General features: G+C 41.2%; 1 protein-coding gene and 1 pseudogene across 11 annotated transcripts in view; both read right to left on the bottom strand.

Annotated features, from left to right (window-relative positions):
* Nucleotides 1–21,331, bottom strand: part of SYNE2 (spectrin repeat containing nuclear envelope protein 2) — a 405,273-nt gene that overhangs the window by 156,074 nt on the left and 227,868 nt on the right. For all 11 annotated transcript variants that reach the window (XM_017533965.2, XM_017533967.2, XM_017533970.2 and 8 more), the window contains 6 exons: nt 17,577–17,842; nt 14,681–14,849; nt 11,626–11,781; nt 8,882–9,022; nt 4,882–5,064; nt 3,630–3,767 (listed from right to left, as the gene is read on the bottom strand). In XM_017533965.2, coding sequence (XP_017389454.1) covers nt 3,630–3,767; nt 4,882–5,064; nt 8,882–9,022; nt 11,626–11,781; nt 14,681–14,849; nt 17,577–17,842 — 1,053 coding nt within the window. The remainder of the gene's footprint in view (nt 1–3,629; nt 3,768–4,881; nt 5,065–8,881; nt 9,023–11,625; nt 11,782–14,680; nt 14,850–17,576; nt 17,843–21,331) is intronic.
* Nucleotides 5,337–5,939, bottom strand: LOC108308237 (annotated as a pseudogene).

Here is a 21,331-nt window from a genome sequence, read left to right as displayed (position 1 = left end):
AAAAAAAAAAAAAAAAAAAAAATATGGAGCAATTAGAACTCATGTTGCTGGTAGGAATGAAAAATGACACAACCATTTTGAAAAAGTGTTTCTCAGTTTATTATTTATTAAAACATCATAAAAGTCAGAGGTATTTATTCATTGAAATAAAATGAAAACACATGTCTACACAAAGATTTGTATATAAACATTCACAGCAGCTTTGCTCATAATGGCCTATGGTAGCAGCCTCTGAGGTAGCCTGGAATGATCCCCGCCTGGTATTCATACGCTTATATCAGCTTCCTTGAATGCTGGTAGGAATTGCTGATTTAATTCTAATAAAATGTGGCAGAAGTGATGAGATGTCACTCCTAAGATTAGATTACAAAAACTGTGGCCCAGACTGGGCAACAAAGAGAGACCTTATCTACAAAAATTTAAGAATTAGCCAGGTATGGTCGCATGCACCTGTAGTCCCAGTTACCTGGGAGGCTAAGGTGGGAGGATCATTTAAACTCAGCAAGCGGAGGCCGCATTGAGCCGACATTGTGCCACTGCACTCCAGCCTGGGTGACAGAGCAAGACCCTGTCTCTAAAAGAACAAAAAAATGTGGCTTCTGTCTTGAGAGCTCTCTCTTACTCTCTTGTAGACAGTTTATGCTGAGGGAAGCCAGCTGCCATGGTGTGAGGCAGACTCTTGGAGGAGCCCACGTGTCTGTGAGTAGAAGCAGATCTTCTGAGGCCTATCAACAGTCATGGGAATGAGCTTGGAAGCGGATCCCCCACACCTAAGTTCAGCCTTTGGATGAACCTGCAGCCTTTGCCGACACCTTGATTGCATTCTCATGAGAGAGCCTGAGCCAGAGATACTTAGCTAAGCCATGCCTGTGGATTCCTGACCCACAGAAACTGTGGTAATAGAAGTTTGCTGTTTCAAGCTGCTAACTTTTGGAGTAATTTGTTACACAGCAATGGCTAATACATAGCTCAAAACTGGAAGCAACCTAAATACTTATTAACTGGTAGATAAATAAAATACTTATTTCCAAAAATGGAATACTACTTGGCAATCAAAGAATCAACTATGCATTGATAAGTGTAATAACCTGGGTGAATCTCAAAAGCATTATGCTAAGTGAAAAAAGTGAGACACAAAAGACTACACACTGTTTGATTTCCTCTATACGATGTTCTAGAAAAGGCAAAACTATAGTAACAGAAAACAGTGAGTGATTACTTAGGGTTGGAGGTGGGTAAAAGGGTGCAGTGGCTCACACCTGTAAGCCTGACACTTTGGGAGGCCGAAGTGGGCGGATCACCTGAGGTCAGAAGTTCGAGACCAGTCTGACCAACATGGTGAAACGTTATCTCTACTAAAAATACAAAATAAGGCGGGCATGGTGGCATAAGCCTGTCATCCCAGCTACTGGGAAGGCTGAGGCAGGGGAATCACTTGAACCCAGGAGGCAGACGCTGCAGTGAGCCTAGATCGTGCCATTCCGCTCCAGCCTGGGCAAAAGGGTGAAACTCCGTCTCAAAAAAACAAAAAAGGTTAGTATTCTATTTTTATAATGACGACAATTTATGTTCCAGTGATTCTTACAACAGCAGTATTTGTGAAATTATCTTTAGGTTACAAAGACCTGTTTTAACAAACACAATCCAGGTAGAAGGGTATAGTGCAATTAAAACAAACATTTAAAGCTTGATTTAGAGTTCTGACACTTCTTTAAAAGTCAATTTAAAAAGTAACACCAGAATATGCTAGAAAATGGAAAAGGGTATCATAAAAGTAGAATTATTGGACAAACCAGGATTTCACATAGGACTATTTAGGACTTAACTTCCCAGGGGAAGATTAGGACACATCAGGACACATAGAAATAAACTCGTACCTTCCCTTGTCCCTACTTCCTTTACTCAGTTCTAGCTCATAAAGAGAGTCTAGCAATTTAGAAAGTCCTGAAGAGTTTGAGAGATACTTTTATATTTTTGCATTTGTATCAGTAGGAGGTAGCAAAATCCCAGCTGCTTTTACCTGAGCTCACTTTTGTACAGTTTGTTTTTTTAACTCATAAACATGTGAAGGGGAAAGAAAAAAGCATCATTCCTCTCTTTTGTCTTGGTAAAGTCCTCAACAATAGTGAATTAGAGAGGCGATAAAAAGTTTAAAAATGACAACCTTTGAGGATATGGAAAGTTAATCCACGTGGGGAAAGGCAAAAGAAAACACAATCAAGGAGAAGAAAAGAAAAAAAAATGGATAGAAATGCAGCATCTTTACAAGTGTTACCGAACGAAAAAAATATGCCAACAATTCTCAAACGTCATGGAAGTCTGAGGTCAGCAGCTCATTAGGAACACACTGTGCCATTCTAAAGATAGAAGAAGGAGCTGAATCACCTTGCAAGTCTGATTCTGTAAAAACGGTCACCAAATTTCTCTAAGGGATTCCTTCTCATGGCAGAATAAGAGAAGGGAAACACACTAGCACAATGAAACTTCCCTCAATACTCAGCCTCGGGAAGATGTTTTGCAGCCAAGGCCTCAAGTAGGAAAACACTTTGATTTGTTTTGTCTTTGTAAGCCAGCATGGAGACACAGGGCATGTGTGGAGTACCAGGAAGGACAGGAAATTTGCAATCATGGTGTGTCGGAAGTGGAAGGAACCATGGATTCATTTTCAATCGCTGTGTAACTAATTCCCACAAGCTTCATGGCTTAAAGCAAAACAAAGTTATCCCATATTGTCCAGGAGTATGGAGTCCAGGCATAGCTGAGGTGAGTCCTTTGCACGGGGAGCCACAGGCTGCAGTCCCGGTGCCATCTGGAGCTCGGGGTTCTCTTTCAAGATCATTCGGGTTGTTGGCAAAATTCAGCCATAGGACTGGGGTCCCTGTTTCCTTGCTGACTCTCAGCTTCTAGAAACAGCCTTTGGGTCCTAGCCCCATGGCCCTCTCACAATATAGCTGCTTACTTTTTCAAGGAGAATCTCACTATACTCTGCTACGGGTTGAGTAGCCCTTATCTGAAATGCTTGAGACCAGAAGCGTTTCAGATTTTAAACTTTTTCAAATTTTGGAATATGAGTATTATACTTACTAGTGGAGCCTTCTAAATCCGAAAATCCAAAAACCCATATTAGAGAGTCTTATTATCATGTTAATCAAGTATTTATGGGAGTGACTACTCCATTACCTTAGTCATACAATGTAACCTAATCAATGAAGTGACTATCGCATCATATGCACATTCCTGCCCACATTCAAGAGAAGGGACTTATTCTTTCAAGTGATATACATGAGAGGACGGGAATACTGGGGACGCATCTTAGAATTCTACCAACCAAAAACCATTAGCACTATCCTGGGCACATTCTTATTTTGTGGGGGGAAACTGAGGTCCACAGAAGATATACCAAATCATCCAAAAAGTCATAAAGCAGTTACCAGGACAGTAAGAGCTAGATCCTGCTCTCCAAAATCCCTGTCTAGTGCTTGCCGCTCTCTCAAGCTTCCTTCCGCCACTGGCATGGATAGGGGTAAGGCCATATTTCGGGAAAGGAGGAAAAAAGCAATGGGATGATCAGCTAAGCCGCAAATCCTTCTGTAGCTGCTATGAGCGGCAGAAAACCTGAGAACACTTACCTTCAGAGTGCTAGCATGGTGACTCAGTGTCTTTGAAGAGTCGTAGTCAGCAGGATTGGCCAGCAAACGACTGGTATTTTCTATCCAAGCCTCAGTGCTCTTCAGAAGGTCACTATATTCCTCCATCTTAACTGTGGCCTGGGAAAGAGACACAGGGCCAAACTTAGTTGGATGCCTTTTACTGGAGCTGAGTGGCTCTCAATGAAGAGTCAGTTGCTGCTAGTCAGGGGTGTGTCAGACCTTGCAGATGTCTGCTCCCCATGGCTGGGGCCACTTGCTCACCTGCTTTAGGTTATGATACCCTCTGACCTTTTTTTCTTTTTTGAGACAGTCTTGCTCTGTCACCCAGGCTGAAGTGCAGTGGCACAATCTTGGCTCACTGCAACCTCCGCCTCCCAGGTTCAAGTAATTCCCCTGTCTCAGCCTCCCAAGTAGCTGAGACCACAGGTGCTTGCCACCACACCCGGCTGTTTTTTTTTTTTTTTTTTTGTATTTTAGTACAGACAGGGTTTCACTATGTTGGACAGGATGATCTCAATCTCCTGACCTCATGATCGGCCCGCCTTGGACTCCGAAAGTGCGGGATTACAAGTGGGAGCCACTGAGCCTGGCAGATACTTCCGACTTTTAAGGCTAACTCTGACCACCGGTGGGAAGGTTTAAGTGGTTCTACTCCAACGTTATAGGCCTCAGCAAGAGTTCTCAGTTAGCCTTGCAACTATTCTGGTTCCCATTTTATGCTTCATTTTTAAAACTGGGCTTGTACTTTGTCCTCCTGTTCGGGACCTTCCCCTACAGTTCTAAGACCAGAATGCTGCCTCACTCTTAATAAATCATGAACACAACTCGGCCAACCACAGCTCCTATTTGGAACAAAAGTAGAAAGGGTATCTTGTCCCCGAAAGACAGTCTTTCTCATTGCTGTCTCCATCCCTAGACTCCTGAGATCACCTGCCCTAAATTCCCATTGCTGGTCTTTACCTACCTATTGGGAAGCCTGGACTTCCCAACAGTTTGCCTGGCTCTTGCTGTGGTCAACTTGGTTCTGTCTGCCTAATCAGACTTCCTGCCTACACTAGCATTGAAATCTGTCTCCTCAGTGCCCACATGAGCCTACCGCGCCCCCAGCTTCAAGTCCTGTAACTGGCAATTCAAGAGAAACAGACTGTCTCTCAATATATTATTTTGTTTTGTTTTAACAGCATCTTAATACCACCACATGCTATGAAGCTACCATGAGACACGACCATACCTTATTCAACTGTGAGGTTCTAGACTCTGCTCTCTGTGATACTTGCTGATACTGCTGAAAAGGAATCAGCAAGTTATCCATCCATTCTTGAGCCTGTCCAGGGTCCTGTTCAACAATGTCCTGAACTTCAGAATCCAGCTCATTTAACTTGGAATGCCAGAGATCTAGCTCGTCCCACATTTTCTGAAGAAGGAAATCATAAGTCAGTTTGAGTGAAGAGGTCACAGTTTATGGAGGCAATGCCTGGTTTTCATCCAGAATTTACATTTATAAATGCTACTAAAACAGCACAGAAATATCACAAGAATAGCTGTTAATTTATACCCAGCAACCATGTGTGATCTAAACCAAAAAACACTTTTTCTGAGCTCTCCTAACTGTAACTTTATTCGTTTCACTACAAATTAGCTGTAGGGAAACAGAAAGACCTGGACATTTCTTTTTTTTTTTTTTCAAATAGGAAAATGTTTTTAATTGGAGCATTTTAGAAATGAGATGATGCAATGTCTTCTATGGGTCCTCATTTGAACTGAAAAGTGACAGGTAACCTTTAGGGCGTGTGCCTCCAGTCACTCTCCTGACTCCTTGATGTGATAATTCCCTAAGATACAGCCACTCCCGATGGCATGAATGTGCGTGACTCTGGAGGGAAAGGGACTACATCTGTCCCTGCTTGTGCCTCGGTGGGTTTGACAATAGATGTACCACCGGCCCCACCTCTTCACCCGGTAACAGTCCTTGCCGCGCTTCTTAAGGACACCCTTGGTTTTGAACCCCAGCGCAGGCAGCAGGTGAGGCAGGAGGCCGGGTGAGAGAAATGACTGCACTTCTGCCCCTGGTTCCACAGCCATGGGGGCCACATCTCGAAGGGATCCCAACAGAAACGTGGATAGGGCTGGAGGCTTCAGTGTGTGACGACTGAGATACAGTAGAGGGTTCACCATTTTCCTTATTACAAGAGTTGCCATGTTGTGGCGAATCTGAGAAGGCAGTGCCGGTACCGAGCCCTGCGCCCTCAGCCTGTGCCTGCCAGACCTGGACATTTCTAGAGATTACTGACACAAACAAGGTCAATGTAGCCCTCCTCTCTCAAGGGTGATGAACAAAACATTCTGTTTTAAATGGGCCTGGGGAGGCCTGGTGCGGTGGCTCACGCCTATAATCCCAGCACTTTGGGAGGCTACAGCGGGCGGATCACAAGGTCAGGAGTTTGAGATCAGCCTGACCTAAAATGGTGAAACCCCATCTCTACTAAAAATATAAAAATTAGCCAGGCATGGTGGCTCACGCCTGCAATCCCAGCTACTCAGGAGGTTGAGGCAGAAGAATCATTTGAGGTTGCAGTGAGCTGAGATCACGCCACTGCACTCCAACCTGGGTGATAGAACAAGACTCCGTCTCAAAAAACAAACAAACAAAAAAAAACAAAAACAAAACAAACAACAAAAAAAACAAAAAAAAAATGGCTTGGGGAAGTACCTGAAAATACCTGAACCTATTTACACTAGTTCATACATAAACACACATACAGACACACACACACACACACACACACACACACACGCACACACACACATGCACCTAATCTAGAAAATAATTTTAAGTGAAAAAATAAAGAAAAACATCTGGGCCGGGTACAGTGGCTCACACAATTTTGGAGGCCAAGGCATGTGGACTGCCTGAGCCCAGGAGTTTGAGACCAGCCCGGGCAACACAGGGAGATCCCATCTCTACAAAAAAATACAAAAATTAGCTGGGTGTGGCAGCACACACCTGCAGTCTCAGCTACTTGGGAGACGGAGGTGGGAGAATCGATTGAGCCAGGGGGATCAAGGCTGAAGTGAATTTTGATCACACCACTGTACTCCAGCGTGGGTGACAGAATGAGACACTATCTCAAAAATTAAAAAAAAGAAAAAGGCCGGGCGCGGTGGCTCAAGCCTGTAAACCCAGCACTTTGGGAGGCCGAGGCGGGTGGATCACGAGGTCAAGAGATCAAGACCATCCTGGTCAACACGGTGAAACCCCGTCTCTATTAAAAATACAAAAAATCAGCTGGGCATGGTGGTGCATGCCTGTAATCCCAGCTACTCAGGAGGCTGAGGCAGGAGAATTGCCTGAACCCAGGAGGCGGAGGTTGCGGTAAGNAGCCGAGATCGTGCCATTGCACTCCAGCCTGGGTAACAAGAGCAAAACTCCGTCTCAAAAAAAAGAAAAAAAAAAAGAAAAAAAGAAAATTATTATTTGCTGACTTGGGATGAATGCAGAGGCGAAAAGCTCTAGGAACATGTATTAGGAGCAACTGCTTTTGACTCAAGAAACCAGCAGGTTGGATTCAAATCTGAACTTTGCTGGGCAGAGGAAAATTTCAAAGGTAAAATACTCAGTTCTTAATGTCTGCTTAAGAACGTTTTTTCTCCTATGTTGAGAACTAGGAAAATCTAACTTGTTACATTAGGCTCCTCTGCTTAAGATTTGTCCAATAGCGAGCCATATTCTAACTAATTTTAAAAGCCCCAAATTATTATTATTATTATTATTATTATTATTATTATTTTGAGGTAGAGCCTCGTGATGTTGCCCAGGCTGGAGTGCAGTGGCACAATCTCGGCTCACTGCAACCTCCACCTCCCGGGTTCAGGTGATTCTCCTGCCTCAGCCCCCTGAGTAGCTGGGATTGCAGGTGCCCGCCACCAGGCCTGGCTAATTTTTTTGTACCTTTAGTACAGACAGGGTTTCACCACGTTGGCCAGGCTGGTCTCGAACTCCTGACCTTGTGATCTGCCCGCCTCAACCTCCCAAAGTGCTGGGATTACAGGCATGAGCCACTGCGCCAGGCCAAAAGCCCCAAATTATTAAAAATATTTCCTTAAAACATAGATTAGAAAAAAAAAATAGATTAGAATGATAATCCTTTCCCTATGCTGGAATTTACTTGCGAATTAAGAAGTAGAATAGTGGCTGGGTGCGGTGGTTCACGCCTGTAATCCCAGCACTTTGGGAGGCCAAGGCGGGGGGATCAGGAGGTCAGGAGTGGGGACCAGTCTGGCCAACATAGTGAAACCCTGTCTCTACTAAAAATACAGAAAAATTAGCCAGGTGTGGTGGTAGACACCTATAATCCCAGCTACCTGAGAGACTGAGGCAGGAGAATCTCATGAACCCAGGAGGCAGAGGTTATAGTGAGCCAAGATCACGCCACTGCACTCCACCCTGGGACAAAGTGAGACTCCACCTCAAAAAAAGTAGAATAGTATGTTTATGTACAGTTTTATCTAAGATTTTATTTTATAAGACATTTTACAAGGGAAATAAGTTTGGAATTCTTATTTATTTTGTTAAACCTTGGCAGTCTTAAAAAGAGAATTAATATTTTTCATATTCTACTGAACGATTTTCAATATCAGCATCCCCAAGATAAAATCCTTACTTTCCTTTACTTGTGAAAATGCTAGTTCATAATCACAGGCTCTCAGAAGTTTGGGTATATGCCCACCATGGAAAAACAGAGTTGTTGTTGTTTTTTTTTTTTTAAATGAGACGGAGTCTCAGGCTGTCACTCATGCTAGAGTGCAGTGGCGTGATCCGCTCACTGCAACCTCCATCTCCTGGGTTCAAGGGATTTTCATGTCTCAACTTTCCGAGTAGCTAGAAATACAGGCATCTGCTGCCATGCCCAGCTCATTTTTGTATTTTTAGTAGAGACGGGGTTTTGCCATGTTGGCCAGGCTGGTCTTGAACTCCTAGGCTCAAGTGATTGCCCTGCCCTGGCCTCCCAAAGTGCTGGGATTACAGGCGTGAGCCACTGCGCCTGGCCAACAGAATAATTTTTAAATGCAACTTTCCCTATCGAGCCTCTTTAGGTGATACCCCTATAGATTTGATTTAGGGTTTCTGTGCTTCAGAGTAATTCAAAAAACTCACCTTGTGATGACTAATGAACAAGGGAGGAGTGGGTCAGAAATACCAAATGCTCAAGGGAGTTACAGAAGAATTTTACCTTTTGAATTTCTTGCGCTTTCTCAATATTTTTGCTTTTCTGCTGCAACATCTTTTCAACATTATGTAGCCCATTGTTAATTTCTTCTATTTTTCTTCTCATTGCATATGATGGTGAGCTTTTTAAGACTTCATTGCTAATCTGTTAAAGAGAGAAAGACACAGTTGGCTTAGAGAGGTTATCTGTACTTTATTCACAGGTTTGAACAACAAAAGTGGTAGTCACTCTGTTTTAACTTGTAAAAACTTTTTAAGGGCTGGGGGAAGAAATTCTGGCAAATGTTAATGAGAAGGTGAGTAGGCAGACTAACAAATGGCAGGTGTGTTTACTTGACCTCTTCAATCTTAAATAAAAATCTGTTTAATGTAATATAACATGTATTACAGATATATGCTGAGTTGGGCAAAACTACTGAGTGGACTGTTTGAAACATGCCCATATGGATCAAATGATATAAAAGAATTCCTGGTGGGGGGAGCGGGCGCAGTAGCTCACACCTATAATCCCAGTACTTTTGGAGGCAGAGGTGGGTGGATCACAAGGTCAGCAAATTGAGACCAGCCTGGCCAACATGGTGAAACCCAGTTTCTACTAAAAATACAAAAATTCGCTGGGTGCGGCAATGGGCAGGAGAAGTGGTTGAACCTGGGAGGCAGCAGTTGCAGTGAGCCAAGATAGCACCACTGCACTCCAGCCTGGGCAACAGTGCAAGACTCTGTCTCCGGAAGAAAAAAAAAGAATTCCTGGGGGATAAACAATTCTTATACGATCTTTCTATTTTGTAAGAAAATCCTCTGCATAGATCTGTTTTCAGTAAAACCAAACTTACTCAAGCTGACTTTTAAATGTAATTGCCATCAAAGTATTCATTTGCATGAAACAACCTTCTAAAAGCAGCTATTTCTTGAGGATGCATAGAGCTTAATTATTCTCTGTGTAACCACTTGTAGTAGATGTTTTCCCAGCCATCAGAAACTTAGCTAATGAACAGTGTAATGTTTTTTATCTAAATGATTCTCTTAAAAACAAACAAACAAAAACTTGTACTAGGAAAGATAATAAATGAATGTTGAATGTATCACTTTCTAAACGCGATACAATGAATGGTATTTGTGTTCTTGTTTTGCTATTTGATAAGGCTTTCTCCAAGTAGCTACTAAATAACCAAGTAATACTTTATGCTTTTGTGTAATTCTTTCTTTCTAAATTAAACTCTCTCTCTCTCTCTCTCTCTTTCTCTCTCTCTCTCAATCTGTATAACCATTGAGACCAAAACCATCCTATGCAGACAGTATACAGATGCAGAAACTGAAATACAGGCTAAATGACTTGCTATAGTCATTTGCCAAGGAAGTAGTTGAACTTGTCCCAAGAAGCCCCCAAGTCCCCACATTGAGTCCCAGGCTCTATTCACAACATCGGGCTGTTGATAGTTTTATATCATGTCTTTATTTCCCAGACCATACTGCAGTCAATATTATTAGAAAAAAGAATCCTACTTTGGTCCCACATTAGTATTTTATTGCTGGCTGTGTCACAAATTACCACAAGACAAAGTTTTCTGATATTTTGAGCACTATTCTCCTGGTAGAAATGTACACCATTTAGATACATTAGGACAGATCATAATTTAGGACACATAAGCAGCCATTTGAATTATAGGCAGTGGTACCGTGTCTAACTCCTGGACCCTTGAACTTCCTTTAGATGCATCACACAACAAAAATTAGTTGCTGTTAGTTACAAATATACAGGTTCACAGCGGAAATTTTCAACCTTGAATTTGAACAACTGGTTTTGATTATTAATTTACTCTGCTAGGGACTTTCGTAAGTATTCATGAGAAAAGCATTTAATTTCTCTCGAAACATTCAGTATTTTCCTCAAATAAAATCAATAGTACGTGATCCTTGAGAAAGTACCAAACTGGTTTTCTTGCGTGTTAAATAAAAAAGATTTGTTATAAATACACATTAAGGGTTTACATGTTTTTTTATATGTGAGATTTTCCTGAGAAATGTCATAGAATTAATGACATATTCTAGCAACTAAGTTTGAAATCTGAATTTTTTGTGTTTAAGATCTATTTTATTTATCAAGTTATAAGTATTCTAGGCTTCAAAAAAAAAAAAAATCCTTCCGTGGATACCAAACCAAACAGAATATTCTTCTGTTTGATATGGGTTGTCTTTTTACAATCCAATCAAAGTATCTTGCTAAGCTCCTATGTTTCTAGTATTATAAAATATTTTCCAACCTTTCTTCAAATCTAGACTTTCAGGTGTAAAGATTTGCCCAGGTACTTTTTATGAGAATTCTGTTAACATCGTCATTAGACAGATACTACATGCTAAGTACTATTCCTAGTGAGTTGTGAAATTTGTATTCTTATTGTCCTCAGTTGTAATGTCAAAATGTTTCAAAGAATATATTTTAAAGCAAAGTGTTAACATCCAAAACGTTCAAGTGGTTGTACAGAGGTTGTACAAAAGCAAACCAAACCAGTAAAAGATATTATATAACTGCATTATAAGATGCAAGAGAAGAATAAGCATTTTGATAATTAAATATATATAAATTATCTAATGCTGTTATGTCACATATTTAAAGCATCTTTATCTTAGTATCTTAAAAGCAGTCATAGCTGAAATTCTGGCAAACAGAATTTGACATTAAATGATATTTTCCTCTTGACAGTCATTCAGCTCTATAAATAATAACAGTAGTACAAACATTATTATTACCTTCTCATCTATGTCTTCTAGAGCTTTTCTGCATTCTTCCACCTGGGATTCAATCTCTGCAGGGACTATGGTGTACATTTCAGAATACTTGATTCGCAGTTTTTCCATAATATTCTCAAAAGTTAGCTTCCCTTTCTTAAGGATGCTTTGAAGCTCCTGAAAACATTAAGAGAGTTTCAATAACTCATAGGGCTGGGGGAAAAGTTTAACTTTAAAAAGTGAAAGCAGCCTTCCAGCATATCCTTACGATTTAAAGGAGTACAGTTTGCATGACAAAACCCCACTAGTGATACAAGCTGATTAAGCCTGAGAGATACTCAGTTTAGTCAGATGATGCTAATTTGTAAGAATTAAACTTGATATCTCTTCATAGTGTCACACCATTATCTAGAAAAGACATTACAACACCCCCTGCTTCTAAAGTACCTTTAGGATTTAATTGTATTTCAGTTGCAGTCCTGATCTAAAAAGCTGCAAGCAGGAAAAAAAGTTTCAAAGAAGTTTTTTGTTGTTGTTATTAACGTGTTGCTATTTCTACTTCTTCCTCCATTATCATCACAATGATTCAAGGCCACTAAAAGCCCCACGCTTGGAGCAGAAGTGTCTACTTTCATGTAATTAGCCCAGCAGAGCTCAACTTCTTTCAAAAGGGAGGGTTCCAGTTCCATACAAAGAATGTAGGTTTTTAGGAGATAAAAGAAACCTGAACAAATAGTCTATTGGCTGTGGCCTAGAAACCAAATCTGATCTACCTTCTCCTGCAGTAATTATAAAGGAGAAAGTCATTTGTTTGGGAAAGTTTCCCAAAGATCAAGTGGAAAAATACTTCTTGACTTGACTGTGGCTTTTTTGTTATTTGTTTTGTTTGTACAGTAGCTGTTCAGTAGCATTATTTGTGATCATGGATTGAGTCACTGCACTGAAGAATGATTACAATTTTAAATGACTCTGTGATGTGTCACTGTTTTCCTTTTCTTAATCCTCACCAGAGGACAAATCTAGAAAGAGAAAGTTAGAGAATAATGACATTCAAAGATAGGGTTTAAGAAGTAAATGTCATCCCGTTTTATCTACACCCAGTCCAGGAGTACAGGCTTTCATTCAGAGGTACACTTAGCAGGCTTTCCCATGAAGACTGCTTGTTTACTTTCCAACATTAATAACCAAAAGTTCTGGTTAGACAGCATGTGACTTTATTTTTTTTTTTGAGATGGAGTCTTGCTCTGTCAGCCAGGCTGGAGTAAAGTGGCACCACTTCAGGTCACTGTAACCTCTACCTCCTGGGTACAAGTGATTGTCCTGGACCCCAGCACCTGGGATTACAGGCACACGCTACCATGCCCAGCTAATTTTTGTATTTTTAGTAGAGACGGGGTTTCCCCATGTTGGCCAGGCTGATCTTGAACTTCTGACCTCAAGTGATCCACCTGCCTTGGCCTCCCAAAGTGCTGGGATTACAGGTGTGAGCCACCACACCCTGCCTAAATGTGACTTTTGAATAAATTTCCAAACATCCTTTTGGACTGTCACCATTGGACTGAGATGAAAGAAGAGATTATTCTGAAGAAAGGAGATTCCAAAAGCTCATCATCACGGGTCAACAGAGAAATGAAAATCAAAACCATATTGAGATACCATCTCATGCCAGTTAGAATGGCGATCATTCCCAGCACTTTGGGAGGCTGAGGTGGGCAGATCACGAGGGCAAGAGATCAAGACCATCCTGGCCAACATAGTGAAACCCTGTCTCTACTAAAATACAAAAAATTAGTTGGGTGTGGTGGCACGAGCCTGTAGTTCCAGGTACTCGGAAGGCTGGGGCAGGAGAATTGCATGAACTGGGAGGCAGAGGTTGCAGTGAGCCGAGATCGCACTACTGCACTCTAGCCTGGCACCTGGCGACAGAGTGAGACTCTGTCTCAATAAAAAAATAAATAAATAAATAGAATGGTGATCATTAAAAAGCTGGAGACAACAGGTGCTAGAGAGGGTGTGGAGAAATAGGAATGCTTTTACACTGTTGGTGGGAGTGTAAATTAGTTTGACCATTGGGGAAGAGAGTGTGGTGATTCCTCAAGGATCTAGAAATAGAAATTCCATTTGACCCAGCAATCCCATTACTGGGTATATACCCAAAGGATTATAAATCGTTCTACTATAAAGACACATGCACATGTGTGTTCATGGCAGCACTGTTTACAACAGCAAAGACTTGGAACCAACCCAAATGCCCATCAATGATAGACTGGATAAAGAAAATGTAGCACATATATACCATGGAATAGTATGCAGCTGTAAAAAGGATGAGTTCATGTCCTTTGCAGGGACATGGATGAATCTAGAAACCATCATTCTCAGCAAACTGACACAAGAACAGAAAACCAAACACCGCATGTTCTCACTCATAAGTGAGTGTTGAACAATGAGAACACATGGACACAGAGAAAAGAACATCACACACCGGGGCCTGTTCGGGGATGGGGGGCTAGGGGAGGGATAGCAGGGAGTGGGAGGACTGGGGAAGGATAACATTAGGAGAAATACCTAAATGTAGAAGATGGGGGGATAGATGCAGCAAACCACCATGGCATGTGTATACCTATGTAACAATCCTGCACGATCTGCACATGTACCCCAGAACTTAAAATATAGTAATAAAAAAATGAAATGAGATTCCAGATGACCTGTAGTTGTACACAGCCCCTATCAGAGACAGGGCACCATGTGCTACCAAAAGAGTGGCCTATCATGCTACTCAAGAGTGGTCTGACACCCTTGTTCACCAAACACACTGGAAACATAGTTGAAAGCAGGCTGCTTGGTCCAGACTGGCCTATCTTCCAGCCTTGTTTCAACTCTGTTCCCTGCTCTCCAGCCACACAGATCTTCTCCCTCGGTTCTGTCCATGTCATGCCACAGGGGCTTTGCATGTGCCTCTTTCTCTCCCCAGACCACTCCCCCAAACCCAGCCACTGAGTTATCTCCACCCCAAGGACTTTGGATACAAGACTGTGGGCCTGTGCCTGCCACATTCACTAATTAATTCCTCACTTACCTCAAGTTGTTCTGCCTTTTCTGAGTGGTCCTGGAATGCCATATTTTGGAAAGAAGTTGTGGTCTGTTGAAATAAATTCTTCAAAGCAATGATCTCTTTTGTAAAGGAACGTCTTTCTTGGATTTCAGTCTGTATCAATTCCTTATATTTTTGAGCTTTCTGAAGAAGCCTAAAAGAGAACATCAAAATATAATTGTTTCTTTATCCAGCTTTTCTGCGAAACACTTTTATTGCAACAATTAATGAAATGCCTAAATAGCTCCTAAAGGATGGTTACTTCCTCTAAGAAGCAAAGTAACAACTTTCAACAATGGATGTACCACATATAAAAACAGGTATCAAAATCTACCACTTAATCAAAAACCTCCAAATCTTTCACCCCAAATATTCTCCTTTTACACATTACATTGTAACTGACATCTCTGTCCTCTCTTCTTCTCCATGTAATCCTTGAGCTCAAATGAAAATGACTCAGAGGTGTGAAAGGAGTCATGGGTGGGCTCTTGGGAACCGACAACCCACTGGCCTTTACTCTTGAGCTGACCCATTTTGCTATGGATGTAGCAAGTATCAGAAGAGGCACCGAAGTGGGTAAAACCTTTCTTGAGTGTTATTTGGTAAGTATCTATGATATTGTGATATAATAAATATATGCCTGATCTCTGCTCTGGTTCCTAAGACAGAGCTCTTAATACCCTTGTAGATAGGAGTGCCAGCTTGGAGTCTTTTGTTCTAATACTTGGTTTTTGACCAGTTCCTGACACAGAGCTCCTAAGACCTTTGTAATTTCCTGAGTAATAGGATCATCTTTAGTTCTAAGGAGGCAACTCTAGGTAGGATCCTGAGTAGCCTCAGGGTTAGGGCTGATTGTCAGGGGAACCTACTATGTGATTAGAAGGCTGGAAGTTTCAGTACCACCCCACCCTCCAACGTACACCCCCAAATCTCTAGGGAGGAGTCAGAAGTTGAAGGTTGAGTTGATTGCCAACGGCCAGTTACGTAATCAATCATGACTACAAAATAAAGTCTCCATAAAAAACCCAAAAAGACAGGGTTCAGAGAGCTTTTGGATTGCTGAAAGTCTGAAGGTTCCCAAAGGTTGAACCACCCAGAAAGCAGGGAAGTCCCACGCCCCTTCCTATACCATGCCTTAGACACCTCTCTTCCATCTGGCTGTTCATCTCTAGCCCTCATTATATCCTTTATTAATAAAATTAATAAACCAGTAAATATGAGTAAAGTGTTTCCCTGAGTTCTGTGAGCCACTCTGGCAAATACATTGAACCTAAGAAAGTTGTTTCCCTTGATTTATAGTCTATCACTCAGAAGTGTACCAGCTGGTCACGGTGGCTCACACCTATAATCCCAGTACTGTGGGAGGTCAGGAGTTTGAGACCAGCCTGGCCAACATGGTGAAACCCCTCGTCTACCAAAAATACAAAAATTAGTGGGGCATGGTGGTGCATGCCCGTGATCCCAGCTACTCAGTAGGCTGAGGCAGGAGAATTGCTTGAACCCAGGAAACAGAGATTGCAGTGAGCCAAGATCTTGCCATTGCACTTTAACCTGGGTGACAGAGCAAGACTCTGTCTCAAAATAAAAATAAATAAATAAATAAATAAAATAAAGGAGAAGTATAGTATACAGGTAGCAACCTACTGCTTGTGATTGGCATCTGAAGTGGAGGGCCTCTTGCGGGATAGATTGTGCCTCCAGTCTGTGTGATCTCATGCTATCTCTGGGTGGACAGTGTGAGAAATCAATTGGTGTCTGCTCGAGAACTGCTTGGTGTGTGGGGATCCCCCCGACCCTGTGGCCACCCAACATGGTGTCAGAAGTGCTTTGTTACATGGTGTGTGAGATTAGAGAGAAAAAAACAGTTCTTTTCTTCAGAGGACCTCTGGAGAAACTATTATATTCTTTGACCTAGTATTTCTATTTCTCAATATCTTTCTCAATGAATTAGTCACAGATGAAAATATAGATTCTGGCATAAGAATATTCACAGCAGTGTTATGAAAATTAAAAACAAAACCAGAATTCAAAGATTCCTTATTAGAGGCTTGGTGTAATAAATTATGGCATATCTATAAGGTAGAAATTATATAACTAGTTACATTTTTTATTTTATTTTATTTGAGATGGAGTTTTTCAGGCTGGGGTGCAATGGCACGATCTCAGCTCACTGCAACCTCTGCCTCCCAGCTTCAAGTGATTCTCCTGCCTCAGCCTCCTGAGTAGCTGGGATTACAGGCGTGCACCACCAAGCCTAGCTGATTTTTTGTTAATTTTATTAGAGATGGGGTTTCTCCATGTTGGCCAGGACCTCAGGTGACCCACCCGTCTTGGCCTCCCAGAAATGGTGGGATTACAGGCATGAGCCACCATGCCCAGCCACAGCTAGTTACATTTTAAAAGAACATTTAAGGGCATAAAAAGGCAAACAGAATTTGCTGATAAATTACTCAGCAGAATACAGAACAGTATAAGTATTCTGATCTCAACTTATTTAAAAACAAAATCATAGTTGAAAAAAAGGAGAAAAAAATGATTGGCAGTGGTTGTTGCTGAGTGGTGACATTAAGGTAGATTTTATATTAATTTTTGTAATTTTCACATTTTCTAAATTTTCTGTAATGAATATGTATTACTAAACTAGAGAAAGAGCAAAAAAAAAAAAAAAAAAAGGAAATTGGAAGGATATTCATTCTCATTAATACCAGGATGCAAAAAGTGTGCTTAATTAGTTATTAATCTTTTCCATCCCTTTTTATACCTATCAGTGTTGTCTCACCTCAATTCTATTGTATCATTTACCATTATTCTATACATATTTTCTAAATTTTAAGCCATAATTGTCAAGCACATGTCCTTAATCATTTTTCATAAATCTTACTTGTTGCATCGTTCTTGCATAGAAGTAATTTCTTGAAATGCCGGAACAGTTTCCATAGCCCCTGAGCCTTCAGGAACATTCTGGATACTTCTGATGCGCTGAAGAAGTAGAGTCAGTAACAGCTGCTGCTTCTCCACGTTCTCTCCATATTGGCATAAACAGTCTAGCAGCTCAGAGAGTTCTTCTGCGGTGGCTGCCTCTTTCGTTTTGGAAATTTCAGGGAGTTCTTCCTGAAGATTATCTAAAATAATTGCTTCTCGTTCAATCTAATTCAATAAACAAAAAGAAAGAACTAAAATAAGTAAAATATACAATAACCATGCCAGGACCTGAAGTAGCCATAATTTTTGTATGCTCTCTCTTCAAAGGGTTCCTAGTGCCATATCGTAGTCTGTTTTCCTATAGCTGGGGTATTAATCGTCTACTGTCAGAATCCCATAATCCCATAATTCCCAGCTATTGCTCATGTAGATGTGTGATTAAAATGGAGTATTGCTCTTGTGGGATGAAGGAAATGCTGTTGCTTATCTTCCTAAAGAATTTACTTCTCCTTCAGATTTCAGTTGGATAAAACAACATTTCTCCTGAGATAAGCATATGAGCTCGAGCAAACTGCTTTCACTAGGTAGAAGAGGTTGGGCAACTTTTAGATATCAAAATTTTTTCTGCAGGTCTCTTTTCTTTCACTTCCAATCCCTATATACTCAAAAAGTTAAGTCCAGCAGATTCTCATTACCCGGACACATACCAAAGGTAAAGCAGTCAGAATTACTGAACCAATCAAGTATTTATCAATAACAGTGTACACAGAACTCAGACATACATAACCTATTACATCACATATCTAGAAACTGGGAGTTCCATCAGTCCTGAACTCAACTAAGACATAGAAAAAAGTCTCAAAGGCCCTGAATCAGGTCATTCTTATGATCCCACCTGAATCCCCTGGCCCACTCCTCAATGGCCATGCTCAGTTACCACATTCTGCCTCAGTGGTGAACTCTACTGCTCTGTGTTCAGTCACGGATCCTGCAATCATGACATTACAACATATCACTCCAGTCATCTATGTTAATGATATCATGCTAACTGAAATGGTGAGGAAGACCTGAATGTCCAGTCAGACATGCCAGAGGGTGAGAAACAAAGCCTGTGAAAATTCAGGAGCCCCAGTTTCAATTAAGTTTCCAGCGGTCCAGTGGCCTGGGACATGCCAGGACTTCTCCTCTAAGGTAAAGGTCAAGTTGATCAACCTTGTAACTCTACCACTAAGAAAGAAACACATGCATTGAATGGACCTTTTGGGGTCTGGGAGGCAGTATATGCTATCCTTGGGATTACCGCTCAGGTCCATTTATCAGAATAGTGCCAGTGTAGAGAGGGGCCCAGAGAAAAGGCACCATAGGAGGATCGGACCGTGGTATAAGCTGCCCTGCCATTTGGGCTATATGATCCAGTTGAATACCCAATAACTAGAATACATGGATGCAGGTGTAGACTGGCCACTGTCCAAGAGACCCAGGCGTGCAATGGGTGCTTCTCATCACCTCAAACCTAAATTCAGTTGGATTAGAAGTCCTGGTTCTTCGCCAGACAGCTACACTTCCACCAGGGAATGAGATAAGGGTTCCACTGGGTCATTTTTGTGTCCCCCTGCTGGAAACTAGCATGCAAATAAAGAAATTGCTACATCAATGGGAGAATTGTATATCTACGGTTTCCAATGTGCCTCAGGGTTGAAAAAACTATGTCTGTAATCCAGGACTTAATGGGGGCACCTCTTGGTGCTTACACATCAGAACTGTGCGGATTTAACCTGATAATAACCACAAATGGGCAGCGGTAGCAACCACGATCCAGTAAGAGTAAAGCGACTAAAGACGCAGACCTTTCCTGTTTCAGTTCTCCTAGTCTCCCACTCCTGCTCCCTGGGATCAATTTCCAAATAAACCACCCATTTGCAAGCCTCGGTCCCAAGCTCTGCTGTCCACTGTGAAGTTGCTAAGTGATTGAGAAGGGGAAATACAAGAGGGAGAACAATTTTTATTAGGACAGTAATTTTACCCCAAAACTAGGCAATTCTTCAACTTGTGAATGAATAAACAAACTGTACTACACCCACAGGAATCAAGAGAAATTAACTATGATACAAACAGCAGCAAGAATGAATCTCAAGTGCATTATGCTTAGTGAAAAAAAGCCAAACTCAAAAGGCCACAAACTGGAGAGAAGTCACTGATAAGACATTCTTGAAATGGAAATACTATGGAAACAGAAACAGATGAATGGTTTGCCAGGTGCTGGAGGTTATGGAAGGGACTGGCCACCAAGAAGAACAAGGGAAACTTCTAGGGTGACGGAATTGTCTTAAACCTTGATTTTGTTGGTGATCATGTGACTCTGTGCACTTGTCAGAACAACATATCTTACATGAAAAAGTGTGAAGACAGCCTCAGGATCAGTAAAATAGTTACCAAAAAACCTGTGTATTCACATTTCCACCTAGAAGAGGCTCTGGAATCCCTTGATGATTTTCCTTAGACATGGGATCCTAATAAAATTGGTTATAAAACTTTTAGATTGCCGGGCACAGTGGCTCATGCCTGTAATCCCAGAACTTTGGGAGGCCAAGGAAGGCAAATCACAAGGTCTGGAGATCATCCTGGCTAACATGGTGAAATCCCGTCTCTACTAAAAATACAAAAAATTAGCTGGGCATGGTGGTGCATGACTGTAATCCCAGCTTCTCGGCAGACTGAGGCAGGAGAATTGCTTGAACCTGGAAGGTGGTGGTTGCAATGAGCCAAGATCATGCCACTGCACTCCAGCCTGGGTGACAGAGTGAGACTCTGTCTCCAAAAAAACAACAACAACGAAAAAACAAAAACAACTTTTACGGTCACAGTCAATTGTAAAGTCCAGTCTAGAAAGGGGGATGGACCCATAGTTGCAGCATATGTAAATCCAATGAAGGAGACCAAAAAACCCAGAACCCAGCAGAGAAGGGAACCAACAAAGAAATGACTGTTAGTGCAAGTGGAAGAGGCCAGCCTCATAGCTCTCATTATCTTTGACAATGTGACTTTCTTCTAGCACATTATGATCATCGAAGCATAAAATGATGATGTTCAATAACCCAAGTGAATATAGTAAGCAGATTCTGTTTAAGAAAACAGGGAGGTAAAATTTTAGTGGGGGGACATAAGTTCAATCAAAATTTAAATTTAGTTTTTAGTTTGTAAACTTATAAGCTGGGCATTTAAGTTTTTAAAAAGTCTACTTATATAAACTGTTTATTTCACAAAGGCTGAATTATTATGCTACTACAGGGATGTTTAAAACAGAAATTTACTTTGTCATATATAAAAGCACCAACCATGCTAACAGAAGCTTACATGTATGGGTTGTTAGATGATGTAATTTTTATTGAATGGATAAAAGCTACATTAAAGTCATATCAATTTGACCTATGTAAATATCATGTAAGTCGACAGATTAATGGTTAGGCACCAGAGTCTAAGTTTGAATCCTCTTCTACCCCTTGTGCAAGTTACTCAGTCTCATTGTGTCTCACTTTCCTCATCTACAAAGTAAGGATAATAAAAATATCCTCATAGAATCTTGACTAGTGCTCTGAACTATGCCTACTATGCCTGCCACACAGTAAGTGCTCAATTTAGTAGTTGTTTTTATTATTGTTATTACATGAAACCATTTTTTTTTGTTTGTGCTAATCTTTTTTTTTTTTTTTTTTT

This window comes from Cebus imitator, unplaced genomic scaffold (assembly GCF_001604975.1).
Source record: "Cebus imitator isolate Cc_AM_T3 unplaced genomic scaffold, Cebus_imitator-1.0 Scaffold83, whole genome shotgun sequence".
Lineage (NCBI taxonomy): Eukaryota > Metazoa > Chordata > Mammalia > Primates > Cebidae > Cebus > Cebus imitator.
Note: the sequence above shows the minus strand (reverse complement) of the source record. Positions and strands in the feature narration are given on the sequence as shown.